Source organism: Neopsephotus bourkii, unplaced genomic scaffold (assembly GCF_033783945.1).
Source record: "Neopsephotus bourkii isolate Nb327-2 ecotype Australia unplaced genomic scaffold, CSIRO-AGI_Nbou_v1 NB_739, whole genome shotgun sequence".
Classification (NCBI taxonomy): Eukaryota; Metazoa; Chordata; class Aves; order Psittaciformes; family Psittacidae; genus Neopsephotus; species Neopsephotus bourkii.
Window position 1 is genome coordinate 206346 of NW_026901237.1, and position 22600 is coordinate 228945.

Genomic DNA, 22600 nt, shown 5'->3' on the forward strand with positions numbered 1-22600 from the left:
ATTGTAAACTGTTCATCAGAAGGATGGAATGAATTGTTAGAAATGGAGGCCCTGGTATTTTTTGCCTTAATTTTTGACACAGAGAAGGAATGTTTGTTTAATTCTTGCCTGCTATTGAAACAGAAGAAAAATGGTCCTGCAACACAATTTATATTTAGTGTTACATTTTAAGATGGCTTCAATCAACATTGTCTTGAGCTTAAAGTTTATGGCAGGTTTTGTTTTGTACCCCAGCACTACCAGGGAATTGCTATGGTACTGAATAAATAACATATTTCTGATACTCTTTCTCATCCAGGCAAAAAGGGAGATAAAAAAATTCTACTGAATTTTGACAGTTGGGTTGTGTTAACTGGGCAGTTTCTAAGCAGTGAGATATTTGATAATGAATAAAATCTCTAGTGTTCTTCTAGTTATCTTTAATAGTGTAATACAGATCAGTGTTTCTTTCACAACAATTGTTTGTTGTCATACTGACTTTTGTCAGTGTTTTCCTGTAAGACCTAGAAATTTGATGGGTTTTATTTATTGAATTAATCTTCCATATCTCATTAACTGGAGTGGTGACTGTGGAGAGCTGAAGTGGAGGGTGTGCTTCAATGCCTCCTGCTTTCCACTGGGCCTGATTGCCCCCTTACAGGGTGGCTGTGGAAGAAACTGCGTTGAACAAGTTTTCTAGTCAGAATTTGCCTGATGCTGAATTTCCTGTGCAGCGTTATTTGGTGCTTATACAAAAACATGTGTTATGGAAATTTGAGGCAAATGTCCTTACTGTTTTCACTTTTTTGACAAAAATGACTTTTGAGGGATTTTGAGGCCCTCAGTGGAATAGAACAGCACTAGAAAACTACTGTTTTGGATTAGAATTGTAAAATGTTTCTTCATAAAAAGCTGAGAATCTACAGGGGGTTTTTAGTGAGATGGCAAACCAAACATATGTTAATAATCGGGACTCTGGTAACAGATTGTTGTGATTGACTTCATTTTTCATTACATGCCATGTGTCGGAGTACTCGTCCTTGGGGTTGCGTGTAAAGTATGCCATATTTCTCGTGCCCGTCATAGACACTATAAAAAGCCAAGTTTTTCTCAGGGTAGGACTCCAAATTTGTTCTAGCATAAGAACACAAAATTGCATGATTTTGAAGTGTTTAGTGCTGTATTTCTTTTAGGCATTTTTTGAAGCAAAGAAGCAATGGCAGGAGATGAGGGTTATAGTCTGAGGAGACTGCTATTTCCAGAGCAGTTGCACGATCTCCTATCTGGAGCTGTCTTGACAGGACCATCTCTACCCCACCACTCAAAACTTTTATCAGTCCAGAGACCTCCCAGAGCAGAAGTCCCTTCCTTTCCCATCTCCCCAAAAAGGGCCTTCTTCACTGTACAGACAAGTGAGTCCTTGGTTGTGCTAGCCAGAGTACTGGTGGATAGGTTGTCATCCAAAGGGCAGTGCTCCTGAACATTAATTTGCCTGGGATCATGCCAATACATTAGAATGACTGTAGTACCTGTGCAATGCACCGCCTTTTCTATCACTTTCCATAAATTAGTATTTCTGTATATAGTGTTACAGCGTTAGGCATAAGACTTCACTTACTGAATTTTAAATGTTACAGAAAACCTCTTGGCTCTCTAGCAAAGTTGCTGGTGTTGTGCCAGATGTATTTTAATATCAAATGCATAGAAATTCTAGTAAAACACAGTGGGCACCAGTAAGATGGAAAGACTTGGCTTAACAGTCCTTGCTCTTACAATTTAACATCTACATTTTAATATAAATGGGCTTCACTCGGTCTAGGTCCCACTGTGCTAGGCATATGGTAGAAGTCAGACACTTAAGTTTTTCTGAGTCAGATTAGTTGGTGGTGAAGTTTTTTCCTCTCACGCAGACCTAAGTATTCTTGCAACTTGCTGTGTTTTTGTGATGTGTTTCAAGTCTGTATTGCTGTAATTGGACGCCGCAAACCTTTCTCTTCCACATTGAGCTTTGAAATCAGAGCATTAATCTTCATTAGAAATTGGGAGGTATTTCATTTATCAAACAAGCACATATGAATCTGCATTCTTGTTTACTTTCATCATAGTTCAGAGCAAACTGGGTCTTAATTTAATGGGTAAGCTCAAGAATACAAAGCCAAGCTACTAAAAAACTAAGAATTTTAAAAGGATTAGTAAGTCACAGGAAAGGGAAACCCCGAAGTGAAAACTCTCTCCTTTGGGGTGATACTTTAGCATAGTTTGACTTCATTCCCAACTTAAGTAAGTCAGAATGAATTAAGGCTGTGTAAGCTCTGAATAAGAATATGGGCATGCGATTCTAAAGTAAGTGAGATGCTGTTGTATAGAAACATGCACACCAGTTATCAGTCATCCTTCTTAAGCTCACAGTTCCTTGTGTGCCTTCTTTTGAGACTGTCCATACAGATGTTAATCAGTTTAACTGATCCGCTTTGAAAAGAAATTGTGATAAACTTATCTGTGATTGTTTTTGTGTATAGCAGCATTTGTTTTCCTTTTCTCAAAAAACTACTGAGAGATCTCTTACAGAAGCACCTACTTTAGTTAATTGTTTAAGCATAGAGAGAGGATAAAATTCTGAAATGGATAAAGCTCATGAAATGCAGAGTGGGCTGGGAGATAAAAAAATATATGGCATTGAGGCACATTTTGAAAGCTAAAGATGAGTTACTGGCTTATGCTGGCATCCAAGTTCTGCTTTAGCAATTCAATAAGAAAAATCTGATTTTAGACAAGCATTAATGTAGTAAATTGGGATATATCATATAAACTAGTTTGTTGAATTTCAGCTCCTGGCTATCTGTGTTACAGTTATGTTGTTCCACTGCACTCACATTCACCCCAACAGCAGTGCAGACCTGCTTCCTTACATACAAGATAACATATAAATTACTTAAGCTACAGGAAAGGATTGAAGCCGGAATGCACTACAATTTTGCAAACTGGCAATGCTCTGCGCATGATAAGCAAAATGAAAGAACACGTGTGCTTTGTTGGGTTTTGAGAAAATGAGGTGTTTAGGTTTCTTAATGAGTACATCTGTTCTGGATCAAGATTCCTTAAATAGCCTGTAATAGCAAAGGTCAAATTTTGAAGCCTTTCATATATGGTCTTCTATTGTCTAAAATTATCTGTCAGCAAGCAAAATTATTCCATCTTTTAATTTTGTATGATAATAAAATTAATTTCATGCAGAAATACTCTTGTGGTCATGCAGAAGCTTATTAAAAAAATTGGATACCTGATCTGCTGAAATCAGTTGCAGAATTCTTTATTACAGTGAGTCTCAAGTCTCTACTAATGAGTATCATCATGCCACAAGGCAGCCAGATGTTTTACATCAGCCAAGACTCTCCCGCTACTCAATCAATGTCTTTAAGGCCAATTTTATGATAGATTTCTATCCAGAATAGGGATTGTTTTGGTCTTTCCCTTTCAAGCTGCAGCTTTGGAACTTACATATTCCCAGTACCTCTTGCAAGGGATATGGAGACCAGATACTTGGCTTCTGCATCAATCATGCGACTGCTAACAGCCTCCCTTTTAGGCCAGCTTGTCTTGGTATGTTTAGTGCAAAGGCATCCAAGAAGAAGGTTCCTCTTTCAAGTGTACTGTTGCAGATGGCAGGTTCCAGCTCTATTTTTAATTCTATTTTTAATTTAAGAGCTGAGAAATGCACAGGGAGTGAAGTTTGACAGCTTCATGATTCCAGCACCATAGGGAAGAGGCCTGGGATGTGGAACAGGCTATTCTCCATACCAGTATAAATTCTGTAATATAAGGGCTAGACTTTGTCCTATGTTAATTTTAAAAAGAGGTATCATGTGCTCTGGAAGGTCTGTCTTGAGAGTGTCCTAATACATGCTGGGATGATCCTCTACTTGTACCCCTTCTGAACTGCTTTGTTCGAAAGGCCATCATGGCAAGGATTCAAAATGGGGGAATGCAGTGTACCAAATCCAGTTCTTCAGTTTCATCAGTAACTGGAGAGAGCATCCCATGTATTTATTTGTTTAAAAGAGTACAAGTCTGGAGCTGTCTTTAAGCATGCTGATACCTAGGAATTTTCTAGACTGCATTGAAGATTTCTTACTCATTTTCTCTAACTCAGCTTTCATATGAGCTGCTAAATGTAAAACCACACTAATGCTGCAGGCAAACAAGTCAGGACAACTTTTCCTTGATAAGGGGAGTTTGGAGTAGGAAAAAAAATGTCCATTTTGTGTGTTTAACTGTATTTATCACTTACCTGTTTCTCTGCCTGCAGGGTCTTAAGGGTTATGTGGGACTGCAAGGGCCACGGGGTGAGCAGGTAAGTGTTCAAAGCTTAGTAGGTTATACTCTACAGATGAACAATTGAGGGTAGAAGGTGGCATAATCCAAAATAAGTGTTCAGTATAAACAATCAGTGCAAATTACTGGCTGCTTAAGGAAATATTTGATAGTTCTTGGGCAAGAATTCAGATTATTTAGAGACCAGTGTGGTAAAAAATCGTCTAAATGAAATGGAAAAAGACCAGCTTGTTTTTCTTCAAATACTACACTAGCTTGGTGGAGGTTGAAGTAACATTCTTGTTAGAGGCACAGTTTGGAATCTCTCAAAACCTCAACTGATTTAATGCATTTAAAATCCCTTAGCATTTAGAAAACAAAATGGTTATTTAGTGCTTTTTTTTCCACTTCCATGTCTGTTGAAGAAGCAGTCTGAATGTAAGTTTCAAAGACATCCAGTTGCTGATGTGTCTTGTTAACATTAATGAGGGTCCTAATGGCAGAGTAAATGAAGCCTGACTCTCCTTTTGAATGACACTGACAGGGAAATGGTGATGATAACAGATGATAGGTACCTGAAGGAAGGTGAAAACTCATAAACATCATCCATGACTTCAGTGAGTTTTATACACACATTTTCACTGAATGGTGATTTTTTTATTATAGGCCTACAGGCATTTTTCTATGGTGACCATGAGATAGCAGTGAGATAAAGAGATAGCCAGTGGAAAAAATAAAGGCATTCTTAACATTAGGAGAAGAGTGTCTCCATCTATGAAGAAGTTGCAGGTGAAAACTAATCAGTTGCTGCCATGGAGGGAAAAAAGGGAAGCTTTCATGGAAAAGTAGTTCTGCTTGGTATGCACACAATCAGTCATGTAAATTCCTTCAAAGGCAATTCATGGTCAAGAATGTGAAAGCTGGTGATGTGCAACTGTTTGATATCTCGGTATTTGTTCTTAAATGCTGCTGTAAATAGTTTACTTCATTATTATCACTTAGAAAATACTCCAATGTAACTTTTAAGAACAAACTTTGGATACAAGAGTTTTATTTGCACTTAGTTCTTACTGGTGGTATTTTCAGGCCTGGCTGGTGAAGGTGATGACCAGTTACTTGTCATCTGTAGCACCTACCTGTTTTGTAGATTTTAGAAGCTTGCACAATGATGACAGACATTCCTCTGAATTTGTGAATTGTGGAACTCCTTGAACAGCTGGTAACTAAGGAAAGGTGTTAAAAGATAAGTTGAAAATGCAGTGATTCTACTGCTTGGAGTATTTTTTTTTGTATTTTTGTATACCCATATTTAGAGGTACAGTTGAGCCAAAACAGGGGACCACAAATCTCAGTTCCATGAACTGTCAGAAGATGAATCACTATTGGTTGAAAGCAGGTGACAGAATCATCTCAATGGCAGCTTATTTAAACAAAAAAATGTTGCAGCCCCTTTTTTCATCTGCATTTCAAAGTTTTGCTTCCTGAGATTGCTGTTCCACCATAAATCTGCTCTGAAGAGCTAGGAGAGGAAGTCTTGATCCGTTGCTATGTTAACATTGACAAAGGACAGTGAGTGGAAGGGTCAGGCTGGGTGAATGTCCAGTTTATGGACTTGGCTTGTTTAAAATAAAACTAACTGAGCAGTGGTGGGTGGATCCTCCTGTGTCTGGACCCATAATGGACCCGTGGCATTTAGCACCGTTTCAGGAAAGTGTATTTTCTCAGAAATAAACAGGTATGTTAAGTAATAAAACAACAGAAATTGCACTTGAATTTGATTAGGAGGAAGAAGACGAAGAGAAGTTCTATGCATTTGTGACTAATTCAGTGCTATAATGACCTGATTCTGGGAGAAACAGAAGATTTGGCTTTGTAAGGACAGACACAAGGATTCTTTAATGAAATGTATTTGTTCAAATGCTGCTAAGACCAGTGCATTTACTTCATTACAAGGACCTGTCACCTGTAGTCCTCCTAGTTATTCTTTGTGAATAGCATCTGTGTTTTTTATTATGGAAATAAGGGGTGCACTCTTGTATTTCACAAAATCTTAGACTACTCTTCTTGTAATGCACTTTAAAGGATATGTAACTGAAATTGGTGGAGTTACATATATATGATGAGTTCATTGCAGGGTGTTGCTGTGTAGCTTGCTCTAAAAGCAGTTTTTTTTTATGAGCTTAAACTGTATCATATGACTAGGTGCTAAAAGAGAAATGCTAAAACCTAAAACAAATAAACTCCAAAACTTCTAATTTCTCCCCCCCCCCCCCCTCTTTTTCCCCTCAGGGAATTCCAGGAATGGCTGGCAACATCGGGGTCATTGGTTACCCTGGCAGGCAGGTGCAGTAAACTATACTCATGTCTTTGCAGTTTTTGGGGTGGTCTTGTTTGTTCTTTTCGAAAATACCATATCTAACTCTTTTAGAACTACTAATAGTATAAATATATTTGTTTGCATCCTGTCATTTGTCCTTGAAACAAGCTGGTTTCAGAGGTAGTGCCCACAAGGTAATGTTGAGTCTCATGACATTTAAAGTTGGGTGGTTTAGATACAGTAAAACTGTACCTTTCTGGAATACATAAATGACATTACCAAAGTATTGAATGTCTGAAAACTTTACACTCCTTCATAAACTTCATGTGGTTGTATGTGTTTCATTTTCATATTTCAAGTCCAGAAGCAATAGGAAACCACCTGTTGTAGTGTATTTCCTCCTGATGTTCGTCAGTATATTCACCTCACTGTTGAAATTATTTGTTCAGCCCTTTAGGGAAACAGAACATTAGAAGATATTTTCTTTCCCCCTGCCCCACGAGATATTTGAGAAGGAGAATCACTAAAACCAAAAAGCAGGTTTCTATAAATACAAGGCACTTATATAAATACTGATTTTTATTAGTTAGTTAGTTAGTTAGTTTAGTTTACGCGTAAGCTAACAGGTACCTCACTCCAGTAATACAAATAAGACATAAAGTAGAAGCAATCACTGCTTTCCCCATATATGGGCCAAATTCATCAATTGACTTTGTGGTTTTGTGTCTGCTTAAAGGGTAAATTTGACCAATAATCAGTGTTTTATCGGGCAAGGTTTGTAATGGCAATATATTTTAAAATTCCATTACAGTATTTTATATCATAACGATTGATAACATGTTTGTATTGACTCATATAAAATGTTTAGAACATTTGGACTACGTATGCTGTTCTGACATTAGCTTGAAAATAATGGGAAATGTGTCCAAATATAAAAGCATATGAAAAGTCCTGTGGAATTACGTCACTGAAATGCCAGATCACTGGGTCTGGAAAAAAAAATTTCCTCCCAGAAGAAATAATTTCAATGTAGAGAAATTTTTAGTCATTGTCTAAGTTTCAGCCATGAATTAATGGGAGACCTTTCTGAACATGGTCCCAGGGGGCTGCTTGGTGACACCCTCTTCAACATTAATGAATTTAAGACTGTGTTGACAGTTTATAGTTAACAAATGCTGTTAACAGTTCTTTTAAATACAGTATATCTAGTTGTTTAAGATGAAGTACGACTCATGTCTTTTTGTATTAGGGCTTAGCTGGACCAGAAGGTAACCCAGGTCCTAAGGGTGCAAGAGTAAGTAAGCATTTTAAGAATTTTGGCATGTGCGTCTATTTTTACCCATACAGTACATCAGAAGGGGGATGAGGAATTTCATTCAGCTCTGCCAGTTGTATGCCTGCTGATCACTATGTTTTTAGAGAACCTACAGATGAGAAAACAGCATTTCTTTCAAATTATATGTTATAAGGATTTCAGGGTTTTTTTTTTTTCCTTCTTGAGCAGCATAGAGCAGTCTTCCATTGTTGCCCTTTCTCTTAGTTAGAATGCATGCAGACAAGAGAAGGAAAGCAGTCCTAAATGTGGGTGTGTGAGAGCTGGGAGTGAAGAGGAGCTTACGTTTCCTGCCTGAAGCATTATTTTCATAATGGAGGCTGTCAAGAAGGGAGACATATCTGGCATTTGCTATCTGTAACAGCCACAGAAATTGATAAAGGGAAAGTGTCTTGTCACATAAAAACCATAGAAGTGATCTTGAGATTTTAGAATGGTTCCATTGTAGCCATGTGTGTCCCAGGGATTGAATGCTCTTAAATGCTCTGCAGAGTAAAGGTTTGCTTTTGATTATTCTTGGAGGTGAAATCAGTTGGCTTTTTTCTTGGGAGTCTGGTTTTGCATTTTGGTTTTGCATTTTGGTTTTGTTTTTTTTCTTTTTTTAATAGGCATATGCTCATGTTTACACGTGCTTGTGTGTGTATAGGTGATTTTTCAGGCTGACTCTCACCATCAGGCGGTAGACATGGGTTTCCAGAAATCTGCATGTTGCTGGTTGCACCTAGGATCTGAAGGAGTCTTTTGCTAGGTGTTTTCAGGCACTCAGCTCATGCTGTGCAAGTTGCTGAGCCGTGTGCCGTGTTTTCAAATATCTGTTAAAATAATCTGTGTTGCTAGATTTGCTGTTGTCCTGTTTTGGTTTGTTTGTTTGCTTTAATGTAGTTACTAGAAGCCTTTACCTGCAGCAGCTTCTTAAACATAAGTCTGTTTTTTTGGGGTGGGTTTTTTTGATGTCAGTTTTCATTACAGTGAAGGGGAAAATTGGTTTGTCAGGATCAAGTGCCAACAGATATCACACCCTCAGGGATTGTATCTTTTACATTTCTTCAGTTTATTTTTGCTCAGATTCTCAATGCATTTGTCTTGTTCTCCCCTCAACCAAGACATTAAGTGATCCCACTCACTCCCTGAAAAGTTACTACGTCTCTGTTTACACAAAGCTAAAAATGGCCAACATGAGTAATTTTAGGGAAGAACACCTGTCAGGTCTTAAGGTTAAGTCCCGTGTATGAATTCTACAAGCAACTTCCAATGAAAACTGATGATGCAGCGCTGTTGAGGCAGGCTACTGTGCCATGGAGGTGTATAGCAACATCATACAGAGTATCTTTGGAGCTTTAAGTTTAGAACATTCCTGTAAACAATACTCTGCTTATGAGCTGTTTCAAGAAACTGTAGGGGAAAAAAAGTGCCTTTGTTTTCCTTACTCTCAAAAGGGCAACCCAAAGCCCCCAAGTCATTACAGTTGGGGGGCTGGAGAGAGAGAGATATGAAAGAAAGGGATTCTTTTTTAGTACCTAATAATATTTCTGTTCTAATCTCATTTGGAATCTAGTAGTTTAAAGTTCATCTCAAGTATTAGTTCTGTGAATTGTACTATAATTTCTGCTGTGTCAACAGCATGTTTCTGTGTCCATACAACTGATGATATGAGAGAATCTATTTCTGCCTTTGAGAGGAAGATGGGAGAGAAATGCATTGTGACTGAACTTCAAGAAAAACACTTTGCCTGTGACAGGGTAAACTTTCTGGGACTCTGGCATATAGCAGTGATCACAGTGTTGTTAAAGATGAGAGCATGTTTTCTGATGTATTTCATGGATAAGATTAACTTCAGCAGCTTTTTTATATTTCATTTATTCTAATAAATAAGATCCCTAATGCAATTTTATCTCATTGGAACACTATCTTAGTGCTTCCTTATTAATTGATTCTATACCCTTGTAAAAGGCAATTCTTTTTTCTGTTGTTTGGAGAGTAAATCCTAGTCACAAATTTAAGTTGATTGAGCTTCACTGGTACTTTCAAATAAGCCTGAATGTAGTCTCTGGGTATTGAACTCACAGCTCGCCAATACTGAAGGACAAGCAGTGTTGGTGGGAAGCAGTCTTGTAATCAAGAATTGTTCTTATGTTTTTTTAGGGCTTCATTGGACCTCCAGGTGTTGCAGGACAACCAGGATCTGAAGGACAAAGGGTAGGTTTATTTGGAACATTAATGAAATATTAATGTTTGGGTGGTAATGCAAGGTATGTCAGAATGGAGAAAAAAATGTACATGGTGTAAACATTCATTTGAATCTTTTTCTAAAAGCAAAACTGATATGGAAGAAATTAGGGCAACAAGAAAAACTTCTATAGGTAAATTTGGGATAAAAGGAAGAAAAGGGAGAATGTGGGTCCCTGTGGAAGGAGGGAAAAAACTGGAGGTGCGTAAGTCCACGGGACTAGAGCAACCTGGTCTAGTGGAAGGTGTCCCTGCCAGTGGAAGAGTCCTGGAAGTGGATGAGCTTTCAGAGTCCTTCCAACCCAAACCATTTTGTGATTCTGTAAAATAAATAGGTTATATCTAATTAATCAATTAAATGCACTTGTGCTAAAGTTAAATGGGGACCAGCAGCTGTAAATTATTATTTTAATTTAATCTAGAGCTGAAAGGAGTAAGGCTATTGTTTTTACCACCAAGGGTCCTTAAAGAGTATTTTTCAATGAAGCAATTTCATTCAGTCAGTCATTTATAATTATTTGTCAGTTGACAGATGATATTTGTAATAAACCCAGTCCTGGAAATCTTAATCTCTGCTTGAGCCTTTTCCTGCTTTTCTTAGGCACAAAGGATGTCTGGCCATGTAATTTGGTGGAATCAGGATATGGCCCTTCTTTATAGTTGTTCTGATGTAGCCATAATGAAGACAAGCAGTTTGTGTTTCTGCTTCCTTGTTATAGGACATTGTCTCTATGATTCTTTGCTTTATTTTTTAATGGTGTTTCTTCTCACGCTGTCTTTTCCAACCAAGTGGAGGTTCATTACTTGAATTTAAACTACTGAAGAAAATAAAATCCACTTATGATGGGTTATTTCTTTCTCAGGGCATCCCAGGCTTTCGTGGGAAAAGAGGTCCTAAAGGGAGACAGGTACAGCTTTTGATGCTTGTTAAAATTTCTGCTGCCAATGCACCTGTAATTCACTCTGTAACTTAATCAGCCAAAAAGTTTTAGTTTTATTTTTTCCATAGGTGATTTTTTTATTGGTTTCATTTAGTACTTTGCAGTATTGAAAATTCTGTGCAGATTACAACTACTAGCTGTTCTGAAGTGAGGGAGACTTAACATGATGAGCCTTGTGGCTGCTTATTGGTACCAGTTACCTGAAGGTTAAAAGATGACAGAAACACATAAATATATTCTCTGTAAATTCGTGTTAGCACAAGATGCAGACACGATGCAAGTTTTATAAGTCTGATTTTGGTGTTGGTTTGCATGCAAATCAGCTGCTTCTGATGTCTGATATTTCTGGACAATGGTAAATTAAAGCTGTCCTCAACATATATTTCTGCAGCTGAGAATAAACACAAATCTACCAAGTATACATTATCAAGGTTTACATATTTCCTGTGGTATATCTTCAATGCAAAGCGCTTGTTTTCTGCTGCAGCCTTATTATTTTAAGTCTTTGAAGCTATCCAGGAGTTTCCAATTTTAACTTGCTTGTGGTTTGAGATTGGAAATGGCAATAGCAATCTGCAGTTGTGCACTCACTTGCACTGAGAAGTTCAGATGATTTTTATCTAGAATGTTGAACAAGCTTATTTAGCAGTAATAGTGTGGCTACCATCATCTGACCCCTATGTATGCTGTGAAAGTTGCAGAAAATTCTAAAACCAGTCAAAAAAAGGCACTAACCTTTGAGAGTTCCTTCTGATATAACAAAAGGCAAGCAAAGTGTCATTATGTTGCTAGACTCATCTTTCTGAAGCTGCTATAAATGCTATAAAATCAGAGAATCTGTTTTCTAATTGTTCAGCTAGCAGAGCAGAGTACTTCTGTGCTTGTTGACCATATTATAGCTTACTTAAAGTTTGAATCAAAAGGTTTCACTGAGGCTTCCGATTCCCAGTGTAGTAATTTGTTTCAGTCTGTAACAGCTGGTGCTGTGCATGCAGTGGTAAGCAGTTATTTTTCATTTACAATCACAGCACAACTTCTTTTAGTGCCAGGCTGTGCTCTGATAAGGACTTTTATTTATATAAATCAATTTGGAGAGGTTTCACACAGATGACAGAGCACCAGAAGCACCTCTGCACAATGCCCATGGTTCCCTTCAGTCAGTCCTGGTTCCTGTGCAATGTTATTTCCTCAATCCTAGATCTTTTCTATATCTATAAAGTACTCATTTGACTAAAGGCTACTAATATAGGAGCAAAACCAGGGGAGCAATTGCATGTGAACCTGACTCAAAGTACTTTGTTTAAATTGAAAGCTTAGAAAACGTGTGTTATTTTAACCTCTAACAATGATAGCTGTGATGGCAACATCTTTTGACGCAATGTCTGAGAGTTAACAACACTGGTGCTTTAAGGCCCAGCACTGTCCCTAATGGAAATTTTGGAATGAGAATTGCATATTGCCTGCAAGTCAGGCTCCTCACTGTGTGTTCTAGGATACAACTTATTTCTTTGGACAAAACTTCTGTCAATAATTATACTTAGCGGGGAAAACAACCTGACTGGCAGAGATCCTTTTGAAATAGAACAGATCCCAAATATGAGCTCATTTTTGGAAAGTAGCATTGAAGTATAAGAGGATTGTACAAGGAATTGTACACTTAGCAGGCTTATTGAGTAGTTACTCATATTTGTAACATCTCTGGCATATACGAAATGGAACAAAATATTCAATTGCTGAAGTCTTTTATTGTGAAGGTTATAGATTGAGGGTTTGTTTGAATTTTAGATCAGGTTTTCACTCAATATGCTTTAAAGAAAATATTTCATAGAAACACGTATGTATTCAATTTCTTTCCCTTGTATGCTTGTAGTACAAAATTTGGCTAGTTCTGAAGGATTTTTAATGCCTTATCTGTCCTGTTAGTATGATGCATCGTGTTTTTACATACATAGTTTGACCACATTTGGGAGAATGTTTTTACATACGTTTTCTTCTATGCTGTTGAGAATGGTATTATGGTGACTGTGGGTAATCTGTCCCTTTTGTAACTCATGCTATGCGGGGCTTCTGCAGTTATATACACTGAACTGTTACGTGAACTGCTTATATAATTTGGTGCCTGGTAAAACTGTCCCATTGCATTCTCCATGTCACTTTCAATGTCTACCGATGGTAGGCAGTCCAACCAAAATGCTGTGCTATTAAAGAAAGGGTAGCAAGTCAATCTTTGCCTACATCTTTTATCAGCTGGTAGCTTTAAACAACATAGGCACTGTCAAATATACATTCTGTATGTGTGAAATTTTACAGTACATTTTAGAGTTGTGCAGAAATTTGGCCAGGGGAGCACAGATTGAGAACCAATTAAATCTACTTTATTAACATTAACCTATGAACCTCTACTTTCTAAATAAGGCAGTAACAATATAAAGACCTGTACTGTCATATCTTACAATTATGGCTATAGATTCTTCTTTGTGACTTCCATGATCAAATCCTGAATAAAAATTGAATTGTGGTGAGAGACCTTCCTATCTTTTGTTTTCCCATATTTGCAGGAGAATTCAGGAAAAAAACCCCTTCAATCAAAAGCAACCCAACAGATGGTACAGGGAGTGTTAAGCATGTCTCAGATTAATCCACAGTATCATGCATGGTGATGGGAACTAAGACCCTATAAAGTTGTTCCAACATACTGCATGAGTTTGCATTAGCTTCATGTGGTTCTTCTAGGGAAATAGTGAGATCTGCCTGGCAATAGTACACTGATAAAATCTAAAACAATCAAAATTAATTTTAATTTACAATTTTTATTTCTTTTTCCTAAAAGCCAAACAAAAATCCTGCAAAACCTAAATCACTTTTCCCAAGCAACTTGCGCCTTGACAATGGACAACATCAGAAAGAAGAAAAACAAACCTAGGAGGAAGCAAGAAAAGTTGGAGCCAGTAAAGTGGTTGTTTAAGTCTCTAGGTGCAGAGTAAGGCAAATATTCACATTGCTAGGGACAGTGTTGTGTGAGAAAGATGAAAAAGTTGATTTCTAATGAGCATGTGTTACACTGAGACTGCAACCATTAATATTTGGGGAAGGGTTAGGAGAGAACAAAAGACAGATGTTTTAGTGAATGCTGTGGGTAACAGAAAAACTGGAAGTAAAAGTGCTGAATAGGAAAAAAGACTCCAAGCACACAATTCAAGTAATACTTGTTCAGTATTGCTCCTAAAGCACTTCAGTCATCTGATTTTGTCTTATGCTTACATTATGCATAGTTATCTTTTTTTTGTTATGATTTTAGGAGACAAACACCACTGTTCATCTGAACTGCGCAACTGCTGCTCAGTTTCGTCAGTCTCACACTCTGAATCCACTTGCTGATGTCTTAATTTCTAATACCTATCAGAATTCGTGTTCAAACCAACCTTCATGTCTTGGATAATAAAGAACAAGCTTTCTGTCTTCTGCTTTAGGGTTTTCCAGGTGACTTTGGAAATAGAGGCCCCCCTGGTCTCGATGGGAATCCTGTAAGTATCAGATTATGTGTTGATTAGCATGGTAAAATTTGTAACACTCTCAAATGGAAAGGCGACTTTTGCCTCTAAAGTAGTGTCTTGAAGTCCACAGAAAAATTTTGGACTGTTACTTTTCCATGGAAGTTGCCAGGGTAGAACTGAAGTAAATAGTGGTATAAAAAAGAGAGAAAAGAACCAGGAAGTTGCTGAGAGAACACAGTTTCCATTGCTGCATGTGCTAACTGCCTTGAGAATTGGATGTTGTGCTGTGCTCATTGCATTACTGATGAATGTTTTTTCTTCAGAAATTCTTGCATGGGCTATACCTTTGCCTTGTTTATTCAAACCATTATTCTAAGACCACCTTAACAAAATGGGAATCTGTGTGCTCACCAAAACCCTAGCTTTTGTAGGTTTGTTGCTTGTGCTTTTGGTAGTTGATTTCATCCTTTGAACTGTTACTGAATACAAGTACACTAGTATGTCATTTAGTGCATTATAATCAGTATGATAACAACTTTGTCCTTGGCAGCATGTGTGGGCTAAAGTGCTCTCGTGGTACGGTATTCAAACTGTGGCACAGTCGCGTCACTTCGCTGGCTGCCCTCAAAGGAGCTTTGCTGTATTTGTAGGGACTTTGGCTATGGGCTACGGACTCCACACTCAGGTTTCCTTTGATATGAGAAATCAGTGAAAGGGCTTCAGGACAGATAAGGGAACAGCAGTAAGTGCTGGGCAAAAGAGCAGCTGATTTGCATCTGCTTTTGTTGTTGGATACTCCTTTGGAAACTGCTATTAGTTTTTGTTTAAAAGATATTCTGATACAGACCAGAGAGGCAGCAACTAGGCAGAGATGGTCTTGTTTCTGAAGGCCTGCCCTTTCCTGACACACATTTTACTTTAGAAGAGCTTACATCAGGTTTGCTGGTTGACTATCAACATGTGGTGTCAGCATTTTGGAACATAGGAAAATAGCTACTTCACATTTTTGGTCCCTGAGGCAAAGTTCCCCTTGTGGGACTCTCAGGTGATGTCAGTATGGTGTTTTTCACCTTGAAAGCCCTCTGAGCCATTGTGAGTGTCACCAGCTGCTTTGCAAATGACATAAAAAGGCTAGTTCTTCCTTCGCCTCCTGGTACTTCCAAGTCTCCCTCCATTCCTGATAAAGCAGACATTGTCTTTCCACAAGATCCACAGAAAACCAGTACTTTAGTAGAAACAAGCTCAAAAAGCCTGGATCTGAAATTACAGACTTGTGCTTCACATAGAAGCCTGTTTTAATGCAACCTCTTGCAAACAAGTTCCTTCTAATCTGCCAAGACAGCTGCTGATCTTACTGCCTTCTCTGACAGGCAGCAACCCTTCTCCTACATCCACCAGAACTCACCCTGCAAGGCTTATTCAGGCAAGGGGCCAGAGCTGCAGCTGCAGGGGGCTGCAATGCTAATGGGATATTTACAGAGCCTTGTTCCTGAGCTGGCAGTGGAGAGCAGGGGCTGCCTGGGAGGCCTGTGGTGGCAGGAACTCGAAGGGAAGACATTTCTTCCCATGTGCTGACTTGACACTAATGACATTTGTCTTCATGCCTAATTTCTTCTGCTTAACTGAGCAATGCCATCCTTCATTTCCACATCACCCTCTTGGTTCTCTGAGCATGTCAGTCTGCCTTGGAGGATGTTGATAAAGCATTCAGCTTTCCTCTGTGGTTAGTTTGGAGCAGGTTGAAGAAGGTGCTTAGGCACCAGAGGAGGGAGGAGAGTACAAAGGTGTCCTCCCTGCCATGCTCAGTAGCCATGCCCTCCCTGTTGAACAGCTTCAGAATGGGCTCAGATTTATTTGCCTAAAAATTCCCTTCACTATGGGTGCTGATGTGCTGGAGTGAACCATCTTTATCATATCCATTGAGTATTAGGTCCCAGGTTTTGGGACAGCCTGGGCAAAGCATGCTGACCTGGAGGTCTACAGTAGCCCTTTTACACTGGGCAAATAGACTTGGCAACTGTTTTCCAGTATTTTACCTGAGTTAAACTTGAGTGCAGCAGAGGCAGTAGTAGAGTACTGTTGAATTTGTTACTTCTGCATAAAGTACAAATACTGTAGTTTGTATCAAGAAATACTTTTCCATAAAGAGAATGTAGCCTTTAATTTGCAAAGGTCTTTCTGTGACCTGAGCTGGTTTCCTATTTATCTTTCAAAGGAATCTTAATAAATTCTTGTGGTGTTTTGCCTTTTGTTGTTGTTGTTGTTGTTTTAATTCCCACTGCCCAAAAAAAACCTTTTTTCTTCTTTCCTTTTTAAATGTCATTGTAAAAGAAAATCTCTTATTCCTTGGTAGTGCAGGAATGATTTTATGATGCAAATATCTTGAGATTTGATTCCACAGTCAGGGATTTTAATAAGCATGTTCCCCTGTACAGTGCTAAGCTGTCATTTTTCAGAACCTCTATGTAAAAATTCCAGCTGACTTTCCTTGTAGATCACTCTTGTTTATCTTACCACAGGGAATTGTTTTAAATGCTAAAATTCAGATAATCTAAAATTCCTTTTATTTGAAGGGAATTGTTGGTGGTGTTGGTCCTCCTGGATTTCCAGGACTAAGAGTGAGTATGCTTTATTACTTCTTTGATGTGGCTTCATTAGAGTATTTGTCTTGTATATTTGTGAAATATTAAAAACAAATATAAAAATCTGGAGATTTTAACAGATTTTGTTTTGGTCATGATTTTAATTCGACCCACTCTACAAAGCTGCTGTCATATTGTTGGTATGGAGTATTTCTGAACTTGGTTTGGATTTGCGTACTTATTTCTGATCTGATGCATCAGGGTTTTTTGTTTGCAGTAACCGAGTTTGCCAGTTTATAACCCCAAAGCCCGTATTACTTTTTGAAAAAATGCAGTACTCAGGCATTTTAACACAGCCCTTATTCATTCCTGTATATGGCTACTAAATTCTAAGCTGAATCAGTTCCTGAGCAGGGTTACGTTATCTTGTATACAGTATCATATTCAGTTTTTTTATAGATGTTTTTAGAACGTGATGCTCATTACGTAGTTGCAAGCTGTAGTTGTATAAATACACCAGAGAAGCTCTGTGTCAGGAATGAGTCCTACGTGAAGTGGGAAAAACTGATACTATCACAATATCTGTTCTTACTCCCTTATTTTAAGTAAATCATGTGTTTACTGATAGAAGACCTGGATTTGATTCTTCATGTTGGCTCTGTCAAGGCTTGCTACCCACCTGTGTTCATAGTTCATAACGTGGGAGAACATAGCATGTTTACACTTGCACTAAGAAAGCCTGTCTCCAGTGGTGGGTTTTTTGATATCTGGAGATCTGAAACATTTTGACAAGTTTGTTAGCTTACACTGATGGTCATCTAATTTTTCCTTTGAAGTGTGACAGTTGAGTTCCATTATTAATCTTTTTAATGATGCATTCATAACAGAAATTATTCCTATAAGTTGTCCCTTGCTGCTTTTTTGAGATTGTTACGGCATTGCTATAGTGAAGGCACACAAGCTTGGTCAAGCAACCTCTATGGCTTCCAGACTTCAGCACGCAAACATGACTCATTGTGATCTTATCAACTGATATATGTCAGCTAGTTGAACCACTCAGGAGAGCAGATGTTGCACTTTTGAGAATTTGCCTTGGAGTATAGCTTGCTTTTCTTTTATATGTGGCCATTTTTGGAATTTCATCTCAATGACTTTAATAATTGTACAAATGTATCTGAGATTTTAAAAAAGTCTCCTATCACTTCTAAAAATATTCTGTTACTGATTATTTTGACTAAAACTTAGCAGTTTAGCCCCTGCAGGGTCAAAGCTCCAATAGCTATGTTGCTGAGTTGCAGTCACTAACAGACAGAGAGATTGAATGTCAGTAATTCCTTGTGAAATATAGAAATCGTTTTCAGTCACCAAAGCCTTTGCCACTTTTTCAAAGAAAAATTTGATGGCACATTTAGATTTTGACTAACATGAAATCAGTAATTGTTTTGCCTGTGAAGTCCATCTCATGTTTATATGTGAGACTCTTGCACAGTTCCAGCCGTGTAAAAAGGATTATGTGCCAATGTGCTCTACATAATTTGTATCCAAAGTAAAGATAAAAAAGTAAAACATAGAAACTGATGTTTTGTGCAACTACTAAGCTGATTCTTCCTGACTATAGTTTTTAGTTTTGCAGTGTGACAATTTGAAGCAGACTTTGACAGGGAATGTGCTGATATTCACACCTTTTGTTGTAATTGGAGTTTGACTCCCAGCCCTGTTGGCAACTTTACACCATCTGCCACAGCTCCTTTTGACTGCAAGAAAATAGGGGTCTTTTATGGAGAGGAAAGCTCCTTTGATACCTAAATTTGTGTGTTTGTAGCTGAGGTGCATGTATATATGCTGAAAACCAATTACATTTTTGGATGCAGAAATAATTTTGCAAATGAGCTTCTGGTCTTAATATAGTTTACTGCTTGGGGTGACAAATGCATGAACAAAAATAGGTATGGGCAAATTTTTATGATGTAAAAATGTGGCTCCACAAAGATAGTATCATTGTACATCCTTCTGACAGCTTAATATATCTTTAAGGATATATTAGGGTGGTTTTAAATGTAACTTCTTTAATTTAGCCAAGACACATTATCATTGCTTATATGGGGCAGTTAACTCTCTGTGGCAGATAAGACCTTTCTGGTACAGTAAGATTTTGCGTTTGAGGAAAATGGTCCAGCAACATTTCCTCCATGTTCCTGAATACCCTTTGGGAGGTTCCAAAGCATAGCCAAATCTAGTTGGGATTTTGAAATAAGGTTAGAACATGGCTAAAGAGGACCTCAGTATCTAGTTCATGAGTCTTTTGTGGCTACTAATACAGTGTATAGGCATCATCAGTAAAATTTACCATCATACATTCCTCTGTGAATCTGCATTACATTGCATTAGTTACTTGGATTCCCACTGTCCCAGTCAGTAAGATAGTTGGAAGAGCTGTGCTAATGTTTCAGAGTTTCTTTACAGGGGACCATTATGTTCTTTAAATTATAGCAGAATTTCACTAAGACTTTCAGGGTATTTCAGGTGACCCCAGAATCCCCAAGTACAGCTTGTGTGGTGCAGCCCTGTTCTTTGACCACCCTTGCTCTCCAAATGGGTTTGTGCACCCTGTCCTCTGTTTTCACATGGCCCTTACTAGATGTTAGCAGTCTTCCAAAACTGAGCAAAGAACTAGAGGCCTCAATGTTTGTTCTAAAATACTTAGTCAGTTATAACACATTATACTATTACAAAATGCAATATTGAACATGTGATTAAATATATTACTCTGGCAGAAACCAAAAGCATTAATTAAAGTAGCTTGTCCAGCCCAGCTGTATGCAGTGTCAGGAGCTAATTATATTTTTGTGTTTGTTCATGAGAGCAACGGCAAAGCGAGCAGCATCAGCAAGCTGAGGCCAACAATGCCTTCCTTCCATGACTTTTTGCAACATGGAAAGCTGCTGCCAAGTTCAGGGTTTTGGCTGGGTGAGCAGTAGATCTCTTAAGACTTGCAAGACCATGAGTTTTAATAAGATGAAGACTTCAGGAAAATTTATGACTACAGTTACCAGAGCTAGCTTTTATTTTTCCTTTTTTTTTATTTTATTTTTCCCTTTTGTTTTTTCCTTTTTTTTTTTTTAATTGATCAAAACCCAAATCCAGCTATTTCTAGGAAGCATTGGTTTTCCTTTTCTGATATGTTATGTTTTTGACAGGTAAAAGCAATTTGGTTTTAGTTTCACCTGTCACATAGAAATGGTGGAAAAGGTATGTTTTATGTAGCTGAAATAAGTTTTTCTTTTCTATCTGTCAGCAAGTTTTAACCAGCCTGATAAGCATGTGCTTGCATATAGCAAGGCTGTTGTAGGCAGGACAATTTAAAATTTGTCAGATTTATTAATTCAGTTTTATTAATTATTAATTTCTTATCACTGAGATGATTTTTTAGTTTTATTTTTGTGTAGTCCCAGTTCTTTGCTGTTAATTTTGTAGCTGATATCCCTAGAGACTGTGACAGCAGTTTCATCAACCTGAGTTTTGTAAAGCAGTTTTGGAACTTCTTCCCACCGCTTTTGTAAGCGGTATTTCCCAGCTCAGCATCCCTTCCTTCAGTCAATGCTAATTTTACCGTAAGTATGCATTTGAACATACAGTATCATTAATATAGAAATGCTAAGAGCTAGAATATATAGCACAATTAAGAGACAGCAATGTAAACAATTTATCTTGGCATCAGCTAAAGTGACAGAATATATAACTTAAGCAGTCATGGGAAGCTAAAGCAATGTAGAGTTGCAAGTTTCTCAGGAGCTTAACCAAGCATCCTTGAGATGCTAAGTCATCAGTCTTCCCTTTTTCTTCAGTGAGCCTTATAATGGCTGCAGAAGAATATTTTTGCTAACCATTCTGAAAGAGCCTATAGAGAATAAGGAATGTGTGCTGAACTGGAAATCAGTAGGTCTCCATCTCATCTTTTCCATGTTGCTCTCAGCAAGAAGCAAAAGGTTTCTGTATTCGTATTTGCTGCTAAATGCTTGCATAGCTATAGAAGCATAACACTGCCTTTTTTTTTTTTTCTTGGTTTTTCTTTTTTTTTCCCCTGAGGTAAATAGGCAGCAAGTAGATAGATTTTTCTCTCTGTAATATAGTTTTAACTATTGCTAAATAATTTTTTTTTATGTTTAGCTCATCATCTTTGGGTGACATTGTCTAGCGTGAGGCATCCCTGCCCAGGGCAGGGCATTGGAACTAGATGATCTTAAGGTCCTTTCCAACCCTAACCATTCTGTGATCTTCCATTAATATTATTGCTGTTGCTGCGTTGTTCTTATAAGATCCTTAATTTTCTCAATTTCTGGTTCATGTTTCTTTTTCAATTCTGTCCATATAAATTCTAGAAAGGAGCAATGCGAGAAAGGCCTTGAAGGCACACAAGAACAGAAAAATTTAGTGTGCCTATTAGAACTTTGGTTGCACACTTGATTTTTATTTTTTTTTAAACTTGTAGAAGTCACTGAGAGGTCCCAGTAAAAGTCACTTTTTATGGCACTACTCGTGGTAGAATAATTCCTTTAAGCCAAATAATTTGATCCTTCCAGAGTAATGATGTCATGTAACCCTGAGGACAGAGGGAATAGCTAGTGAATGTGCAGCTGCAGTACGAAAGAAAGCTTCCTTATTCTGAACTGCCTAATGCACTGCTATTTTCTCTTGAATACATAATCTACAGGAAAAGAGAGAAGTTTGGTTTCTTGTGTTTCTGCTGATACGGTTGAGAACTGTAAAGGTAGAGGGCTTGTAATGTAGCTACTTTTTTCCCGAAGAAATTAGCCTGCACATGATTTTGGTTTCTGTCTGAGGTGCAGGAAGTGCCACATTTTGTTAACAGTCTTCAAGTTACTTCATTTCATCAAATGTTTAATGTAGTCACCTTTTTTGCTGTCTCACAGGGAGGCATTGGGCCAGCAGGACCGAGCGGACCATCAGGAATTCCAGGGCCCATGGTATGGTGTTGAACAATCACACAGCCTGGTGGCTATTCTGCTTTCTAAATTATAGACAAGCATTAGATTTTTGTTTTCTTCCTTTTAATAGGGTCTCCCAGGGAGTGTGGGACAGCCTGGAATGAAAGGTGATAAGGTGATTTAAATATTTCCATTATCCTAAAGAAGTATAATTCTTTCAGACTACTTTCATTCAATCTTGAGCAAAATAATATATTCGACAAAGTCTGTCTCATCTAATTATTATTTTTTGAAACTCCTTCAGTCTCATGATCTGGTACTTTAGACAAACTTACTTCTGGACAGAGCACTTAATACTGGGCATAACAATACCCAGTGCTGTGTCTGTAGGGTTTCCTGGAGGGGGTGCTTCAATGGAACATCTTGCATTGTTATCCATAGATATGCATTACTTTTAAATAATAAATACTG

At 37.9% G+C, this 22600-nt stretch overlaps 1 protein-coding gene across 13 annotated transcripts in view; it reads left to right on the top strand.

The window, feature by feature from the left end:
• COL24A1 (collagen type XXIV alpha 1 chain) overlaps positions 1-22600 on the top strand; it is a 142021-nt gene that overhangs the window by 38288 nt on the left and 81133 nt on the right. For all 13 annotated transcript variants that reach the window (XR_009725583.1, XM_061354393.1, XM_061354387.1 and 10 more), the window contains 9 exons: positions 4286-4330; positions 6580-6633; positions 7857-7901; positions 10083-10136; positions 11030-11074; positions 14578-14631; positions 17175-17219; positions 22115-22168; positions 22260-22304. Coding sequence is in view for 12 of the 13 variants with exons in the window: in XM_061354393.1 (XP_061210377.1) it covers positions 4286-4330; positions 6580-6633; positions 7857-7901; positions 10083-10136; positions 11030-11074; positions 14578-14631; positions 17175-17219; positions 22115-22168; positions 22260-22304 (441 nt within the window). In the remaining variant the exon portion in view is untranslated. The remainder of the gene's footprint in view (positions 1-4285; positions 4331-6579; positions 6634-7856; positions 7902-10082; positions 10137-11029; positions 11075-14577; positions 14632-17174; positions 17220-22114; positions 22169-22259; positions 22305-22600) is intronic.